General features: G+C 40.4%; 1 protein-coding gene across 1 annotated transcript; it reads left to right on the forward strand.

Moving 5' to 3' along the window:
- Window positions 1-432: 432 nt before the first annotated feature.
- Window positions 433-8861, forward strand: LOC143117204 (stonustoxin subunit beta-like). The gene is made up of 5 exons (XM_076278777.1): window positions 433-439; window positions 940-1050; window positions 4904-6334; window positions 7616-7717; window positions 7803-8861. The coding sequence occupies exons 1-5, from the start codon at window positions 433-435 to the stop codon at window positions 8333-8335; spliced, it is 2184 nt and encodes a 727-aa protein (XP_076134892.1). The 3' UTR covers window positions 8336-8861.
- The last annotated feature ends 10751 nt before the right edge of the window (window positions 8862-19612 follow it).

The following is a 19612-nucleotide window of genomic DNA, read 5'->3' on the forward strand; positions in this document are numbered from 1 at the left end:
TAAAGCGACCTTGGGTTTGAGAAAGGCGCTATATAAAATAAACATATTATTAAACTTATTATTATTAATTACCACCTACCTGGATTGTAGCTCGAATGTTATTCCCAATCGATTTGGATATTTTTGATCAAATGTTCATACAGCATATTTTATTTTAATTAACAGAATAAAAATACAGCAGGAAGTTATTTTGTTATTATATATTTTATAGCACTTAATCTCATTCTGTAGACCCCTGTGCATAGGTCTTGGACCCCCATTTTGAGAACCACTGTGCTAACATGACTCTACCACACAATACATCTGTTACAGTGATCCCAGCTGTCTGAACAACTAGCAAGAGAACGACTGCTCTACACACACACACACACACACACACACACACACACACACACACACACACACACACAGAACTACACGAAAGGATTCAACATGTCAGGTATACATTTACAAGCAGATGCTTCTTGTTTTATGGCAAATATAATTATATGATCTAAATGAGCGATGATCATGAATAGTATAATAAGTAATAATATAATGTTGTATACTATGCATTATTATACTATGCATTATATGCACTATAATGTTATATACTATGCATATAATGTAATGTAAGTAATAATAGCATATAATGTATAGTATAGTAATAATAAGTATTAATAGTATATAATGTATAGTGTAAGTAATAATAGTATATAATGTATAGTATAGTAATATTAGTAATAATAGTAATGTATAATAAACATAATAATAGTATGTATAGTATCAGTAATAGTAGTGTATAATGTATAGTATCAGTAATAATAAGCAATAATAGTGTATAATGCATAGTATAAACAATAATAGTATATAATGTGTAGTATAACTAATAATTGTTGTTCCAGGTCCACAAGATAGATGTCATGAAAATTGAATGATCTTGTTGTGTTGTTGTTCCAGGTCCAAAAGATAGCTGTAAAGGAAAAAGCTGCCACCTGGAAATCAGTGCCCTTAGCAGACCACTGGACCTGGGCACTCTCTATGATGCCCGCAATGACCGACTCATACCAGGTGATCACCATGGGCCTTACAGTCCTGCTTTCAAATCCACATTCGGTGGTCTAGCGCATATATCCTTCTTCTTGATTCTTACCACTCTCTCTACTGCACCCTGGTGGGCAGCTATCAAACTACAAGAAATAACATCCATCTATTCAGTTGAGCATCTTAAAACCTGGACAAACACAATGGTGACTCACAAATGAGTAAATATGGGTCAAAGCATTAAACATTACATTTGCTGTTGCTCAATAGCTCAACTCTGTGCATCCGTGTGAACTCTCACTTAACCCTTTAGCTGAGCTTTATGTTCACTAGTTTTGTGTTCCCGGTCAAAAATAACCACTGCATTATGACTTGAAAGGTTCCAGTGGTGGCTGGCATAGAAGCAAAGAGGGGGAGTGAGGGTGCACAACACTTCATCACCAACCTTCACTCCCACCGTCAAACACACCCCTCTCACTAGACACCACAAATGCAGTTTACATTATCACATGCCATACATGTCACCTACAATATATAGGAGAAACAGGAAATTAAATAAGAACCAGACTCAAACAACATCTGTACACCATTCTAGAAATTCCCGCACCACTCGCCTAATTGAGCACTTTCAGCATATCGTTTGAGTCAGATCTTAATGGAGATTAAGAGAGAACCAGAAAAGTATCATTCTTATGTAGCATGCTGTTGGTGCATATTGCAATTGTAAACATTCTCTAAGAAGATTAAAAATCAGTTTACAGTAAAGCTATTTAGTTGGCTGACTTGTGGTCCCTCCTCTGTCTCTTGGTGCCCTATGCACAGTGTGTGATGCGCGTGGGGGTAGCATGGTACTGCATATCTAAGTAAGTCACAGTGACTATACTACCCAAAAGAGATGGGGTTTTAATTTATTTTTTAAATATAAGTATAAGTAAATATACTCTTTTGATCCCGTGAAGGAAATTTGGTCTCTGCATTTATCCCAATCCGTGAATTAGTGAAACACACTCAGCACACAGTGTACACACAGTGAGGTGAAGCACACACTAATCCCGGCGCAGTGAGCTGCCTGCATCAACAGCGGCGCTCGGGGAGCAGTGAAAGGTTAGGTGCCTTGCTCAAGGGCACCTCAGCCGTGCCTACTGGTCAGGGTTCGAACCAGTTACAGGTCCGAAGTGCTAACCAGTAGGCCACGGCTGCCCCATGGATTCACAATGCCTGATGTGTGAAATTAATTCCAGAGCTTAGAGGAAATTACTGATTAGTGTATTAGTACCATGGTCATGCCAATTACTGTATTAGTTTTCTTCAAAGTAGTTGTATGCACATCCCACCTCACTAAGGCCAGGTGCAGGACAAAAAAGGGCTTATCAAAGAAAAGAAGAATAGTTGTAATACGTGACTTAAATACGTTTTTACATGATACATGATCATATAAATTAAAATGCACTTTTGGCTCTGCAGGGGCATATACAGCATACATGTTTTTGTTTAGGCTTGGAGTGGTGTGGCTATGATGAAAATGCCTTTTGTATGCTGTATATGCCCCTGCAGAGCCAAAAGTGTAGTCTAATGCAGGGGTCCCCAACCTTTTATGTCCCATGGACCGGTTTGATTCCCATTTTTTTTTCACGGACCGGGGGGGTAGTGGGTTGGGGGTTAAATGTTCCATATGCGTTGTGCATGCATCACTTGAAAAGAACTAGCTCCAGTTATGTATGAACAGTGAAGGTAACGAACTCTTAAAAATGTGAAAAACGTGAACTTGAAGAAGTAAAAATTTAACAATATGAACTATGAAAATTGAACAACTTGAAGCTACATCTATCAAGTGTGAACATGCTTCACAAAATATGGGAACAAAACATGGGAACTAAACGTGCATTACGAATATAATCAGTGGGAGCCCTGTGCTTGTTTCCCTGCAACAACAAGGTTCCATCTGGGGGTGATGGAAGGTAGTGACACCCTCAGTGTGTTTGAAATGTCCAGTCAATTGCGCAATTTGGTCTTAGTTGCAGTCATTGCAGAAAACCCGTTTTTTGTTGCTCATTCTAGCAGTTTAGCTAACTTCGTGTGACACTACCGTTCGCCAAGAACTGATCAAGTGAAGTGAGCTGACCTGAGGCTGCGCAGCGCTGAAGGCAATATGTAAAGTGTTGAAGGCGGGACAGACAGACGTAAGAAAATAGACCTTGCAAAATGCAAACATGCGTGCAATCAAACAACTGCATATAGGCCTATGCCATGTAAAAACGTGACATTATTGCGAATTAAATTTAGTTTAGTTTGCATGCATTTTTTTTAAAACTCATGTCGTAGGCTACGGCCCGGTTAGGAATGTCCCACGGCCCGGTGGTTGGGGACCGGTGGTCTAATGTATATGATCATGTACATGTATCATGTAAGACCTCGTTTACACGAGCATGTGTATTTTTATAAACGAAGACATTTCCCTACGTTTGAGCCTTTCATTTAGACGCAAACGGAGAATTCGCCCCGTAAAACGGTTATCCAAAAAAACTCCGGCCAAAGTGTTTTTTTTGGAAAACTCCGTTTATGCGTTTGGTTCTAAACTGTGGTAAACGGAGTTTTGGGCAGCCAACGTCACAGTATGCGACAGAAGTACACCAAATGTGCGACCAATGTTTACATTTACATGTTCTCACGTGCGACTTTTCAGGGTTCTGATTGGTTAATGTGAGCTTGAGCTTATCGTTAGACTGCCACTGTGGTTTGGCGTGCTCATGACAGCATGTATGTACACGGGTTCGTGTAAACACATTTTAAAAATAAGCGGTCTCGTGTACATGCAGTTTTATTTGCAAACGTAGATGGCCAGATATTCGTTTAGGAAAATACCCTGCTTCGTGTAAACATAGTCTAAAAATGTATTGAAGTCCACACCTAATTAATTGAGTAGGTGTGTCTTCTCTCGTTGGGTGTAGCTGATTGCCTACCTGTGTGATGTCAGCTCACCTGAGCCTATAAATATATCCTGTGGTGATTACCATTCTCATGCCTGATGAAGACCCTGCTGGGTCGAAACGTTGCGTTATGTTTTTAACTCAATAAATGTAGATCTACTGGGAGATTACTGGGAGTGAGCAACAGCGCCTCATCCATCACGTCATCTGAGCATGCTTAGGTTGATTATGTTTGCAACAAAAACGCTGTGGCTAGAAGGAGACAGATGGCTTCTAAGACCCCATATGGAAAATGCATTATTATTATGATTATTTCTGAAAACTTTGGCCAAAGTTGAGATGTGGGAAAACTCATGTTTCACTTTCACCAAGGGAAAACAGTGTGTTGCATTGTGACATGTTGTTCCCTCGTTCATTTAAAATCTCTTAGATTATCTCTTAGATTTCGCTAATGAGTGTTGTAGGAGATATTGACGGCACAATAACTTTTACAAAAGACCAGAAAACAATGTTAAGGTATTTGTGGAGAAGAAGAATGGTTCTTGTGTTCTTCCAATGGATCTCACGGTAAGTTATTTCATTGCTCTGATAGGTTAGGTCTATCCAATTGAGTGCAGACACCCCCCCCTCCCATATCGGTTGAAACACGCCCCATAATTACGTCCCAATGGAGCAGTATCAGACTCATATTCTGACTGGAATTGAGTATGGCTACGTAAGGCTAAATTACTGTATCAGTGCCAGTTACTGTACCAGTGTCAGTTACTGTATTAGTGTCAGTTACTGTATCAGTGCCAGTTACTGTATCAGTGTCAGTTACTGTATTAGTGTCAGTTACTGTATCAGTGCCAGTTACTGTATCAGTGTCAGTTACTGTACCAGTGTCAGTTACTGTATTAGTGGTCGGGTCATCAGGGTTGGTCATGCAGCTGCTGTCTTTCCTCTCATTTCAGGAAGCAGCCTCTGGAAAGCCAAAGACATGAAGAGAGGAACCCAGGTCACTCCACAGCCCTTCATAGATTACAAGGTGGAAACATCTGAGTCCTTCAGTAAGAAGTCCGGTCTGCTAGACGTGAACGCCTCACTGAGGCTCAGCATCCTCTGTGGACTGATAGCGGGTGAAGGATCTGCCAAGTACCTTGAGAAGAAGACCTCCTCCACTCGTGAGTGCAGAGTCACTCTGAAATGTCATATGACAACAGAAGTTAGAGAGCTCATGATAAATGATCTTGCTGCTCCAAATCCTGAGGTCCTTCACAAGACAGATGCTACTCATGTTGTGAGTCAGGTGCTCTATGGGGCTGATGCACTCATGGAATTCCAGGCAACAGCCAGCGATGCTTCAAAAAAGCAGGTGATCGAGGGAGACCTGAATGTGATGATCAACAAAATCCAAGGAGTTGAGATCGATGGTGATGGAAGCCTGAAGATGAACGATGAAGACAAGGAGATGGTGAAGAGCATGAGCTGTAAGTTCTATGGTGACTTTCATCCGAAAGGCCTCGCATCTACCTACAAGGAGGCTGTGAAGGTGTACAAAGAACTGCCCAGCCTGCTGGGGGAGAAAGGAGAGAAGGCCGTGCCTGTGAAGGTCTGGTTGTATCCACTGAGCGAGCTTGGTAACACTGAGTCCAAACTGAAGAAAATTATCTCAGACCACCTAGTTTCTGAAGTAGAGGAGGTGATGGATGATTTCCACCAGGCTGAGATAAGAACCAATGACCTGCTGGAGAGAAGTGGACAGATCAAGGCTGAAGACATCGTCCACAAACTGGAGCAGTTCCAAAGCAGCCTGAGTGAATCCGCAACTCAGTTCCTGCGGAAAATGGGAGAACTGATCCCAGCCATCAGAGGAGGTGAGAAGGAGGAAGCGGCCCTGAGAGACCTCCTGAAGTCCCTGGATGCATCTGGCTTCAGTGAGAAGGAAATGAAACAGTGGCTGGATGGAAAGGAGACTGAGATCAACCTTGTCACAATGTACATAAAAGAACTGGCGTGTGAGATTAAGCCTCCTGGCCCTGAGCTCCACGCTTTCCTGATGGACCCAAATGTGACTGATGCGTTCGTGTTCAGCTTCACCTCACTGACGTACGAGGAACCGTACCTGAACAAAATCTCACAGGCAGCTGAGAACTTCAAGAGTGGTTCCACCACCTGCAGCACACCTGAACTGGACCCAAGAGAGGAAGAGGATGTTCCCTGGACCAGGAGACCAGGAGTGAAGGAGGCCCTACATTCTGCCCGTGATGTCTTTAACCAAGCAGCCCTCAAGAACAAAGTTATCAGTTTCATTTCTGACCCAAATTACCTAGGAGCATCCGTCCAGTGGTATCACAACGGCAACGTGAAAGATCCACATGTAACAGCCATCCCAGGAGATCTATGTAAGTTTCTATGATATTATTCTGTAGGGTAACAAATGTGTTCTTTACTATTGTTCGTCTTTATAGTAGTCTTACTTTTCATTTTTCATGTCAGATTTGAACTGAGCACTTGTAGCTAGCTAGTTTGAGAAAACAACACACACACACACACGCACGCATGCACGCCGCACACACACAAGCACATTTCTGACACAAAGTATCTAGGAGCTTCGCTCAGCTGGTATTGCAGCCCTTAGGAATCCACATACAACAAAACCATTTGAACCATGTAAGTGTCTTACAATTATAAGATTCCAAATATATATTTTTCTTATACGTATACCTTGAGAATGAATGCACTTTTCTTGCTCTCAGTATGCAAAAAAAACAGTCTGAATATGTGTTTGTATACAATGATAATGGTTTCTGTAACAAAGAGTTTGTGCAACAGAAGCACACAAATACAGAAATGGAAAATGCCCCACTTCATGCCCCTTTTTATTCTGATAGGATAATTATAAAGGATTAGTCAGCGAATTAGGATTGAAGGATAATTATAAAGCATTAGCAAAGTCCTTTTAGGCAAGTATCTCCACTCGGCGGCCATATTGCAACGCTTTTTGGGCACTTATCAGGCATCTATTTCGGCAGAAATGCACATGCGCAACGACACCAACCTTGCTCCAGCGGCGAGATCACAACACTGTTGTCACAATACCAACATTATTGGGTTACACTTTACTTGACAGTATCAACATAAGAGTGACATGACAGTCTCATGAATGTGTCATAAACAAGTCATAAATGTTGACATAACCCTTCTGTTATTAAGTGATATTCGGTTTTTGTCATAATAAGTTAGGATTAGGGTTAGGGTTAAGGTTAGAGTTGGGGTTAGAGGTTAGGGTTAGGGTTCATGTGTCAGGACAGTTTTATGTCACTCTTATGTCAATACTGTCAAGTAAATTGTTATCCATTATTGTTTCAAGACCAATACCAAGTGAAGAATCTCGAATATGTGATATTTCGATGCTTTTGCAATTTTTTCAAATTTGATTTGGTTTCGTTTGATGAAAAAGTCATTTTTATCACCTTTCTGACATTGCCCTTTTCATCTCGCGTACCCCCTAGTGGAAGCTTGCGTACCACCGCAACAGTTTCCCTAGTGTACAACATCTCCACAGAGTAGTTCAGCTTTGTCACAAACACTGTCTTATTTTTTTACAATATCTTTACAACATCTCATCTGTGTGTGTGTGTGTGTGTGTGTGTGTGTGTGTGTGCTGCACCATTGTGATGCATGTTGTCATGTGTGTGTTGCGTGTGCAGATTCAAACAGTGTTGATGGGCCTGAGGTGATGAGCAGAGCACATCTGACTGGACGCTTCGGGAAACCAGCCCCTGGTCAGTAAAAAATGTAAACTGTATGTGTGTTTGTGTGTTGTGCGCCATTGTGATGCATGTTGTCATCTCCGTGTTGTGTGTACAGATGCCTGCAAGCTCACACTGGACCCAAACACGGCCCACCGATGTCTCCTTCTGCACGAGGGGAACAGGAAGGTGACACGTGTGAATAAGGAGCAGCCGTATCCTGACCACCCAGACAGATTTGATGGACACCAGGTGCTGAGCAGAGAGCCTCTGACTGGCCGCTGCTACTGGGAGTGTGAGTGGGATGGGAAAATGGCTGATATAGGAGTGGCCTATAAGAGCATCAGCAGGAAAGGGTTAAATCAAAAAGAACTTGACGGGCTGTGGATTGGAACCTCTGACAAGGCTTGGTGTCTGAAGTGCACGAGTGAGAGTTACTCTGTCTGGCATAATAAATCCAAAACAGTCATACCTGCTCAGGGCTCCAGGAGGGTAGGAGTGCATGTGGACCGTGAGGCCGGCACTGTGTCCTTCTACAGCGTCTCCTCTGCTTCTCACGCACTCCTGCACACGTTCAGCATCACACCCAGTAACGAGGCCCTCTATGCAGCATTTTGGGTGGACACTGATACCACAGTGTCCCTGGTCTAGGTCACTATGTCCGGTTTAGACTTGAAATGGGACTGAAAAAATGATAACTTGGAAAGTCTCATAGTTACAAATAAAATGTTTTGTTAGTCGTATAACTGCTTAAATCCAGCTTGCTCTAAAACAAATAAAAATGTGCAAATGCTGCAAGAATAGATAACATAAGTGTTGTTGCTTAAAAGTTAAAGTATTTTTGCTTAGACTTAAGGAGTGTTGTTGCTTCAACTTAAACTGTTTTTGCTTAGATATAAAATGTGTTGTTTTAGATTTAGATTTTTTTATGTTAACTGAAATGTGTTTCGAACATGATGTAAGAACATAATGTACTAGCAGTAAAAATCGGAAATGTGTTTCGAACATCATGTAAGAACATAATGTAAGAACATAATATACTAGCAGTAAACATCTGAAATGTGTTTTGAGCATAATGTAAGAACATAATGTACTAGCAGTAAACATCTGAAATGTGTTTTGAGCATAATGTAAGAACATAATGTACTAGCAGTAAACATCTGAAATGTGTTTTGAGCATAATGTAAGAACATAGCAGTAAGACACTGTAGGCCACAATGAGAACAAGCCAGGGCATACAGCTCACTCATGGCAAGACCCAATGAGAACAGGGCATACAGCTCACTCATGGCAAGACCCAATGAGAACAGGGCATACAGCTCACTCATGGCAAGACCCAATGAGAACAGGGCATACAGCTCACTCATGGCAAGACCCAATGAGAACAGGGCATACAGCTCACTCCAAAATGTATAAAAGAGGATAGCCCCCCTTGATCGCTCTCTTCTCTTGTCTTTCCTTCGGACTTCACAGATCGAGAAGCAGAGATTTGTTTTATTTTTATTTTCTGTGTACCTAATAAAGTCAAAACCCTAACCTTTGGTTAGAGGTTTGTTAAAAAGACAGTCTGGAGTTCTCTTCATGTTCCATTGCCTCCCCTGTGTCATTAAGAACACTGAACTCTTCATGTTCCATTGCCTCCCCTGTGTCATTAAGAACACTGAACTCTTCATGTTCCATTGCCTCCCCTGTGTCATTAAGAACACTGAACTCTTCATGTTCCATTGCCTCCCCTGTGTCATTAAGAACACTGAACTCTTCATGTTCCGTTGCCTCCCCTGTGTCATTAAGAACACTGAACTCTTCATGTTCCGTTGCCTCCCCTGTGTCATTAAGAACACTGAACTCTTCATGTTCCGTTGCCTCCCCTGTGTCATTAAGAACACTGAACTCTTCATGTTCCATTGCCTCCCCTGTGTCATTAAGAACACTGAACTCCTAGCAACAGAGGCGTCAGCCTACAGAGGTGACAGTGCTTAAGCGGGTAAGTTGTATGTTTGAGGGCTTACTCTAAGACACTGTTTATGGGCAAAACACACTTCACAATGCACTGGTACATACAGGAGTAGTGCTCTCAGAGCTGTGCATTTAGGAAGGAAAGTCTGACTCTGTCAGCAGATGTATTGTCTTTCAACGGATTGTAAATGATTGTAAATGAATTTAGGTCCGTGGCTCTCTAAAAGAGCCTCTTGTGCTGTAACTTTTACAGTCTTAACAGCTACTGTACCATTGAATTTCTAGACAACTCCATTCTGAGTTTGATGGGCGTAGTAACAATAACTAGGGGGCGTGGCTTTTGCAAACGGTCAATTAGGTGTTAATTAATATTACCACGCTAGGTCAAAGTACTCCCAGGTGCTATTGCGCCACACATTGTAGTTCTCCTGTTTATTCGCTTGGAAAATCGTCACATTTCATGTTGTGTGACCTTACACATTTTTATCAACTACTCGTGCAACTGTATTTAAGTAGGGAAAACGTGGATGTTTTTTATTACTGCTATCTTCCTCCCTCCATGGCTACGTCTGAGCCCGCTAGCATAGCAACATGCTAACACATTTGCGCCGCACATCAGAGCGTTTGAGTGCACGTACCGACACGGGAGCGGTATGACTCAACTCGTGAAAGTTAAGGTAAGAACATATATTACTACTGACATTGGGTGGCGTGTTCCTTTAATCTGTTCCAATAGGGGTTCTGACCAGGAATCAATGGAGAAAACTTTGACCAAAAAATAGGCCTAATGTTTCCAGCAGAAGTCTGACTCTTGTAGCAGATGTATTGTCTGTGAGGGAATATTTTAGGGTCCTTTTGTGCTCCAGATGCACTTCATACAAGCAAGGATATGGAAATCTTTTCATAGATACAAATGTGTTTAGAGACTGACCCTAAATTCTAACTGCTAAACACACCAGTTTAATGCAGTTTGGGAGGGACAGGAATATCTTAAAAGAGCAAGCAGCACCTCTTTTCTGTCTGTGTCATGTGACGTGAACATTGGCTACCTGCATGACACTACCCTACTATGTCTTGAATAAGTCAAGAGTCAAAATCTTCTTCTATTAATTAAAATGATTATACCATAAAGTGCTATGTAAGTCTCTTTATACTGAAAGCAATACCAACTACGGTAAACCTGAACAGTACAAGTTTGATTAAAAAAAAGGTCAAAATGACTCCCAAGACAGCAGACTGCAGCGAGACTGCAGCTTTATTTACGATACCGGGGGCAAGTGTCACATGTCTTTTTTCCCCAATTGGAATCACTATTTCTCTAATAGGCTACTCTAATGGAGAAACACTAAGATAATAAAATAAACCACATCCAACATGAATTTGAACTTTTAATCAAAAATGAACCATTTAAATGAACTTATTACAGCTCACCCTGATCATCAACAGTTTCTTCACAGTAACGATAGGCTGCTGTCCGTCAGGAACGCTGAATCAGCTGATATTCCGAACACAGGCAGGCCCCCCCTGTCCATGTGTGGTGCACAGGGCCGGTTCTAGCCCTTTGGTTGCCCTAGGCGAGATTGAGTTTTGCGTCACTAACCACAGCTACTGCACAATCTCGTATTCACTCTGTTGGATATCTGAAGCCAGTTTGTCTACTACTGTAAATCCTCAAATTATGGACGGAGTCTTAAGACAAAGTACAGGCCTTTAGGGGCAGGATTGTATTCGAGACAGCCCTTTATTTCTTATGCGAGTTTTATTTTGAGACATGCGTTTCTTGGAGGGCATACTAGTCGCCCTATTGTTTTTGAAGTTCATTTGCTGCGCCCTCGCGGCACTTCAGCAGCCTACAATATTTTAAAGATGTTTTAATTCGCTTGTTTTTCTAATTCTATGATTAATGGGAAGTAGGCCTAAGGGCGATGCTAGAGAGCGCCACCAACACATTTGTCGCCCTAGGCAATTGCCTAGCTCGCCTATAGCAATCGCCGGCCCTGGTGGTGCAAAGCTAAGGTGCCCTGCATACTGTCGTTTGCTCAGCCCAGACGCTTCCTACTAACTGACAGGCTGTCTGTTCCTCAACAAATCTCACCCTGTACTAACTGACAGGCTGTCTGTTCCTCAACAAACCTCACCCTGTACTAACTGACAGGCTGTTTGTTCCTCAACAAACCCTGTACTCTGTGCGTGAACAGAGTTGAAAGATTTCAGTGGACTAGTCCAGCCTCTTTCCACACAGAAAGGAAGGCTGTGGTGTTATGTCTACTTTTCATTTGAATTTGTGTATGTGGTCACATAGTCTCTGCATGTAGTCACCTAGCTGTAAGTTAGATGAGTTAGAGGAATAGTGACAAGATATGCAAGGGTCTCTGTCACACCCACAAACACACACACCCACACACACACACACATACACAAATAGGAACGTGGTGTTTTATGGCTGCTTTCAATTTGTGCATGCGGTCACATAGTCTCTGCATGTAGTCACGTAGCTGTAAGTTAGAGGAGTTAGAGGAATAGTGACAAGATATAGTCTCTTTCACACCCACAAACACACATACACATGACTGCTGTCATTTTGTGCATACTGTCACATAGTCTGTGCATGCAGTCACGTAGCTTTGACAGATAGTTTTATATCCCCTCTTGTCAAGGGTTTCCAGATTTGACTGAGGGTAGAACAATTAAAATGCACCCAATGTCATGCTGAGGTGAGTTTAACTGGTGTCACTTTTACATTATTCAAAACTGCTAGACTTTAGTTGCTCTATTGATGTTGTCTATGTGAAGAGATCAAACACCCAATAGACTTGCTTAAAATTGTGTTAGGACAAAAAATGTTGAAAACCAGTGTAGGTTTTTGTAGGCTGTATTGTAATATGCTATAATCAATGAATATAACATATTTTAAGTCTCAATTTATCAATTAATCAATGGACCCTTAGCATTTTTGGGAACCCAGAATTATTTGCTGTCATAGGGCCCACATTTTGTGCATTTACTCAATTCCATCCCTATGTAACACCACCACAACATCATCAATGCACACAATATCATCACTAGGGCTGGGACAATGCGTCGACGTAATCGATTACTTCGACGAAAAAAATACGTCGACGCAAAATATGCGCGTCGATTTGTCAGACCCAAAACGCGTGTTTGAATTGTATACCTTCAGTGTTTCCCATACGTACTGTAGACTAATCTGTGGTGGGGCGCCACGAACTCAAAACCGGTCGTCACACATTGATGTTCTATGTTGTACTATTTAAATTAAAGATAAGATAAAATCCTTTCATTGAGCTGCACTTTTTACGCACGCAGCCTTTCCCTGCTCCGCCCGCTCTCTCTCGTAACGAGCCCGCTGCCCCTCCTCTGCATGTGCATTTAAATATTTACGATTGTTGAAGGATTGTTGTTGCCACGTAGAAGCATTGCATAGAACACGGCTGGCTAAATTGCTATTAAATCCGCTTAGCATCATGACCATGCTGTGCAAATTTGTTCAAAACTGCTGCAGTCAAGTTAACTCTGCTAAGGTCTCATCACAACATAGTAGCCTAGAGGAGACCAAACTAAGTTAAGTTATGCAATCAAGCAGTATCTCAAAGCTAACGTTAGAATACTGTTCGGCTGTCAAGTTTAGCATGCTTACTTACATCTGCTTGTCGTTACTCATGTAGGGCTCATTTTATTGACTCTGAATGTTTGCAAAATCCCAATGTAAATGGAAAAGTGTTTTCCAAGACTCAAAAGTGCTTGTCCCAAGGAGAAGTAGGCTACGAACCGTTATTTGAACTAACTACGTTATGAATTGCATTCACACATCAGCAACGTTTTAACAGTGTTAATGTTAATTGCAGGGATTTCCTCACGAACGTCGTCTTAAAGTGACAGGCACTCAATTAGACCTACTGAACTGAACTGAATGCTACCTCTGACTAAGAATGCATTACTTTGCACTTGTATAGTCTTTTATTTTGGAATCTTAAGAGCAATAAACATATATTCCAATGTTAAGGAATTCATGTTTTTTTCTTTTTTTTTTTATAATTTGTATTTTTATTAGTGTTCAGAATCTCACATACATCTATTCATCTTTTTCATATTCTGTGCATATGGTACATACAGTAATCACATCCTCTTATTTTTCCAAGTGAAATGAAAATAAAATAAACAAACACGCATATAAACAAACAGAAATAATAAGTAAAACTGGGAGAAATCATTTTCAGAACAGTAAGGAAATACAATCAGGCCATTTATCTGTGACATAGATGCACCACTTTTGCCAGTACTCAAGAAATGTTTCCATTCTTTGGTTAACATGAGCTGTAATCTGCTCCATTCTGTAGATTTCCGTTACAATGTCTCTCCATGTACTAATTGTTGGACACTCTGGTAATAGCCATTTTCTGGTAATAGACTTTTTACCCGCCACCAGCATTGCATTTATCAGGAGTTTGTCCCCCTTCAGCCAACCTTGAGGTATATGTCCAAGATATAGGATCTTAAAGTCCAAAGGAATGTCTTCACAAAAGATTTCCTGTAAAGCAGTGTATATTGCCTTCCAAAAGTTTTTAATGCTAGGACAGTCCCAGAAGATGTGGTAGTGGTTTGCGCTTTGATGTCCACACTTTCTCCAACAAGCAGGGATGTTATCGCTATAGTGAGATGTCTGACATGGTGTAATGAAATATCTTATGCAATTTTTCCAGTTGAACTCTCGCCAGCTCATTGAGCTGGTACATTTCCATTGGTTCTCACATATTAATGACCATTCTTCCTCAGAAATATCTATCTCAGATTCCTTTTCCCATTTTGCTTTAATGTATGTGGTTGAATGATTTTTAAGGTCTAGGAATTCATGTTTTTTTCATTCAGATATGTAAATCAACATGTATAAGTTGCTATTAGTCAATTAATGGGGAGATAATCGAATCGAAATCGAATCGGACTGAAAAAATGAATCGTTAGATTAATCGATGCATCGGAAAAATAATCGCTAGATTAATCGTTTAAAAAATAATCGTTTATCCCAGCCCTAATCATCACTGAACACCACAACATCATCAATGTACACAATATCATCACTGAGCACCACAACATCATCAATGTCACTGAGCAACACCACAACATCATCAATACACACAATATCATCACTGAACACCACAACATCATCAATGTACACAATAACATCACTGAGCACCACAACATCCTCTATGTACACTATAGCATCACTATGTAACACCACCACAACATCATCAATGTACACAGTAACATATTGTGTCATATGTGTACACAATGTGTATATGTTAGAGGTTGATTATTAGAGAGAATGTTTGGGTATAGGGGATGTTCTCTCTTTTATGCACCTTTCTGTGTGATTTTGGCACATAAGTCTCTAATAATACAAAATGTAAAAATTGTATGAGTACATATTTTGTTTTTCTCATAATAATTTCACATTTTTATGAACATTAGTTTAAAATAACTTAACCGACACTTAATATACCCCAGTATCCCCTTTTTGCTTTCGGCTCATATATGAGTTCTTATGAACATTAGTTTAAAAGAACTTAACCGACACTTAATATACCCCAGTATCCCCTTTTTGCTTTCGGTTCATGTATGGTGAGACTCTTTTGAGTTCTTATTAATATCAGTTTAAAATAACTAAACCGACACTTCATATATTTTCAGTATCCCCTTTTGCTTTCGAAATGAGATGACATAATGAATTTAAGACGAAATGTAAAGTGTAACTTGGTTGATTTACTAACTGAATTTGAATTTGTATACAAAAGAGTGAAGACTGTCTATGGTCACACTCTCCCACAAGCACAAAATAGTCTAGTCCTACTGCAGGACTGTTCTTAAGGCGAGACACGGCAGGTGAAAACATAGTTTTTTCATGCACTGGTCAATTTCGAGATTTTGAGCTAGTATGTTACCCTAGCATGTATTCTATCACACTATGTCGGAAAGGCTCCTTCCGGGTCCAGTAAACGTTCCAAAAAGTGATGGCTCAACCACAATAGCACTTAAGTGCAAAGGTTTTTTTATTTTAGCCCGTGCAAAACAGTGCCACCGTTAAGGTGAGAATAGTTCACAATATCCACGTGCAGAATAATATTCAAATTGACAAAAACAAAAAAACTATAATACAAAAATTAGCTGCAGTATTTTCCCTTCACAGTCACCAACTCAGTTGTACCTACTTCTCTTAGGTCTCAACGTCCATTCATCCATCAGGCCTACCCAGCCTGCTTTTAACCCTGTAACCCTGCCCCCATGGTCCCAACCAAAACATGCAGGGTTGTCACATAATTCATAACATTCAGTTACAGGATAAAATAAAACATATGATTTGAAATAACAATCACACAACATGAAAAGTAGGTTCTTTAGCAAATGCATCATAAATAAATACAGTTCACATCTTCCTGTTTAACATATGCTTTGAGTCGGCTTATCAACCCTGTTATCTCCCCATGAGCTCACCCCACTTCCCTATTTCGCGGGACAAATTCTTTAAAAAAGTCTCTGTGCCTCCAGTCTGGTTTGTCCCAGAGCAGCACCCATACCTGGAAGTGAAAACACGTAAGTACAAACAAACACAGAGGACAATACCAGTGCCTGCCAAGCTACGATACAACGCTAAGTACCGACATAACACCTGTATGTATTTCATGCATCTATGTATGCCAGAACGCAATAAAGTACCGCTTGATTAAACTACTTATTGCCTTATTTCACGGAGGGAGGAAGACATTAGGGGGTATTGTGTGGCATGGTTATGTGTGCGTGTTTGATGAGGGGGCACGGTTAGCCGCTAACGGTGCGTGCACTCACTGCCGCAGCTACCAACAGAGGGCAAGTGTATTGTTTTGTTATGAGGGAAGGCTGCCATTTTCCACGACAGAGCCCACTGTCTCAGACTACTACAACAAAAAAGTCAGATTTACACATTTAGGTGTTTATTTCATTATATTGTGTCTACTCGCGCCTGTATATTTATCACAACAACTAAATAAAAGTGTCTGCTAAATGAATACATGTAAATGTGGTGAGGATTATATTTGCTGAACTCTGTACAGATTTGAACAGAGTTGAAAGATTTCAGTGGACATGTCCAGCATATTTCCACACAGATAGGAAGGCTGTGGCTCTATGTCTTCTTTTCATTTGAAGTTGTGCATACGGTCACATAGTCTGTGCATGTAGTCACGTAGCTGTAAGTTAAGATGAGTTAGATGAATAGTGACAAGATATACAACGGTCTTTTTCACACCCACAAACAAACTCACACACAAATTGGAGGGCTGTGGTTTTATGACTGCTTTCATTTTGTGCATACTGTCACATAGTCAATGAATTTCATATATGTTAAGTCTAAACTTATCAATTGCACCTGGATACCCTAGCATTTTTGGGGGCCAGAATTAGTTTCTGTCATAGGGCCCACATTTTGTGCATATACTCAATAACATCACTGAGCTCCACCACACCATCATTAGTCATAAACGGTATACATATTTCTAAAGAAACAGGACTGATGTCTGGAAGTCATGTGACTGGTCCCGTATTGATACATTTCCTGCTATAGTTGAGGACAAAATGTATAAAAGGCAGCCAACAGAGAGCATGACCAAAGTCAACTTCTTCAGAGTGTCACTAAAGGACGACTTTACACATCCATCAAATACTACACAGCACTTAACGCAGATCAGTTCATAAGTCTACAGGTAAGTTCATATAAAATAATAACTTTGACACTGACTACAACCAAATTGGATGTTTGTGTAAAGATACAATCATGATCATGTGATAAGGATGAGTTTGGTGTCTGTTTTCATGTGTGAGATAGTGATCGTGTGATAAGGATGAGTTTGGTGTCTGTGATCACATGTGAGATAGTGATCGTGTGATAAGGATGAGTTTGGTGTCTTATCACATGTGAGATAGTGATTGTGTGATAAGGATGAGTTTGGTGTCTGTTTTCATGTGTGAGATGATGATTCTGATGATTTATAGTGATTTTGAGTTGTAAGCATATTTGCTCATATGATTGTGTGAAAAGAAAGATAGAAATAGAGTAAGATTTTTTTTTTCATATTTTGTTGCGTCTTCATTATGCTTTTAAACGAACGTTTGATTTGAGTACATTCACAAAAAGACCCTAGCTTGTATTTTGGCCAGAGTTACGCTTTAAAAAATAAGGTGCTGTAGATTTGACTTCACGTGGGGTGAGGGGCAGACGGGCATTTTCCCAATGGGCCGATACACCTTTTGGGCCGATAGAGTAGCCTATTATATCTTTTAAATTGTTTGGCCAACGGTAGGCCCAAAGCAATGACAGTCAGTGCCCCATTGGTTCATTTTCAATGCTGACACTGAACTGATCCAATAATATCTCGTCAGGCCCCACCCCTCCCACCTTGGCTCAGAGCCAGGAATCTGTGAGTGTATCAAAATAGTTAATCAAAGTAGCCACACGTTGAAATTGTGGCGGGTGCCGGTAGTTCCAATTGTGCAAAAATAACACCAATGTAGAAGCTTCAAAAATATACAATATTGCAAGTAGGTTAGCCTTTGTCAGCAACATGTTGAATTTGAACGAGGAGATGTAGGCCTAAGCAAGCATACAGAGCAAAGGGACAGTAAGCAGGTGATGATAACAAGAACTCAGTGATGGAGCACGTAGGCTATGTGTGACATGTCATGCTGATGATGATGATTATGATGACTTAATAATTGTGAAAATGTAATGATATGGTAATGATAACATAGCAAGTTTTCTAAATGAATGATTTGCAAATGCGGATAGGAAATGAGTGTCAAGTCATGATTGATTTGATTGATTGATTTGATTGATTGATTTGACATTATTGTTTTATTATTGATATTCTCCATAATGTAGTTTTAGCATGTTATTGTTTTTATATTATTGATTGAATGGACATTATTGTTTATCATTGCTTTTTCCCCTCATTTTCATTGTTTATTTCATTAGACTATTGATTGAATTGACATTGTTGTTTATTATTGCTACTCTCCTTATTATTGTCTGACCAACATTTTAATTTGTTCACTGTTAAATTTAAGTATTATATTGTTTTGTATTTGTATGTCGCTTTGGACAAAAGCGTATTCATAACCATAACCATCAATAACTATAACTATACGATAGGCTACTGAAAGACATTAAAGGAAATTTGTTAACCCTTAGAACCCGATTGACGCAAAGTGCGTCAAAAAACACACCCTTTTCTTCTCTGTTACATTGCTCCGGAACTGTTCATCGCAGCGAGATGTTCCGTGACAGAGGAAAAGTGGGGCTTTCCAACGAGACTACACACTTGTCTGTACGATCAAGTATGAAAATAAAACAAAATCATGAAATTAAATCAAATTGCATCATATTTACAGTCTATACTTCTCTGCAATCACCTGCACACCCATTACTCTCATTTGAATTACTCGCGAACCCGTGATCGCATAGATATGGCAAGCATATCAGATGAAAGAGGAGACACAGGGCTATCCATTGGTATCATGTATATCGATCCTTCTGGCTTATAAAAACAGACGAAGTGACTGCAAAATAATAACCTCATGTACACAAACCAACGCTGCACAGCACACCCATTACTCTCGTTTAAATTACTCGCGGACCTGTGATCTGATAGATATTCCATGCATGTCAGATGAAAGAGGAGACTCAAAGCTATCATTTGATACCAAGTACATCCTTCTGGGTTATAAAACAGTTAATTTCTGTGAATTGCTCAGCTTCAGAGTATCCCTCCAACATGACAATTGTATTGCCCGATTCAGGACAGTCTGCCCTACACACACATGAAATGCATGTAGAGCTATGAGCTTGCTGTGCAGAGAGTCTGGCCATTTTCCATTGTCAAGCGTTAACTTCCTTGAAGGCGAGTACTCTGTTGAAGTTTAAAACTA

The sequence above is a fragment of the Alosa pseudoharengus genome, unplaced genomic scaffold, assembly GCF_046254945.1.
Source record: "Alosa pseudoharengus isolate Yale_2024_CS ecotype anadromous, Long Island Sound unplaced genomic scaffold, YU_APseudo_1.1 YU_APseudo_1.1_scf_1, whole genome shotgun sequence".
NCBI classification, from domain to species: Eukaryota; Metazoa; Chordata; class Actinopteri; order Clupeiformes; family Clupeidae; genus Alosa; species Alosa pseudoharengus.

Excerpts from the sequence above, each read along its gene's own strand:
- LOC143117204 (XM_076278777.1), top strand. Across the intron at positions 6,335-7,615 it reads AGCCATCCCAGGAGATCTAT|GTTGTCATGTGTGTGTTGCG; the intron begins GTAAGTTTCTAT and ends ATTGTGATGCAT. Across the intron at positions 7,718-7,802 it reads CTTCGGGAAACCAGCCCCTG|ATGCCTGCAAGCTCACACTG; the intron begins GTCAGTAAAAAA and ends TTGTGTGTACAG.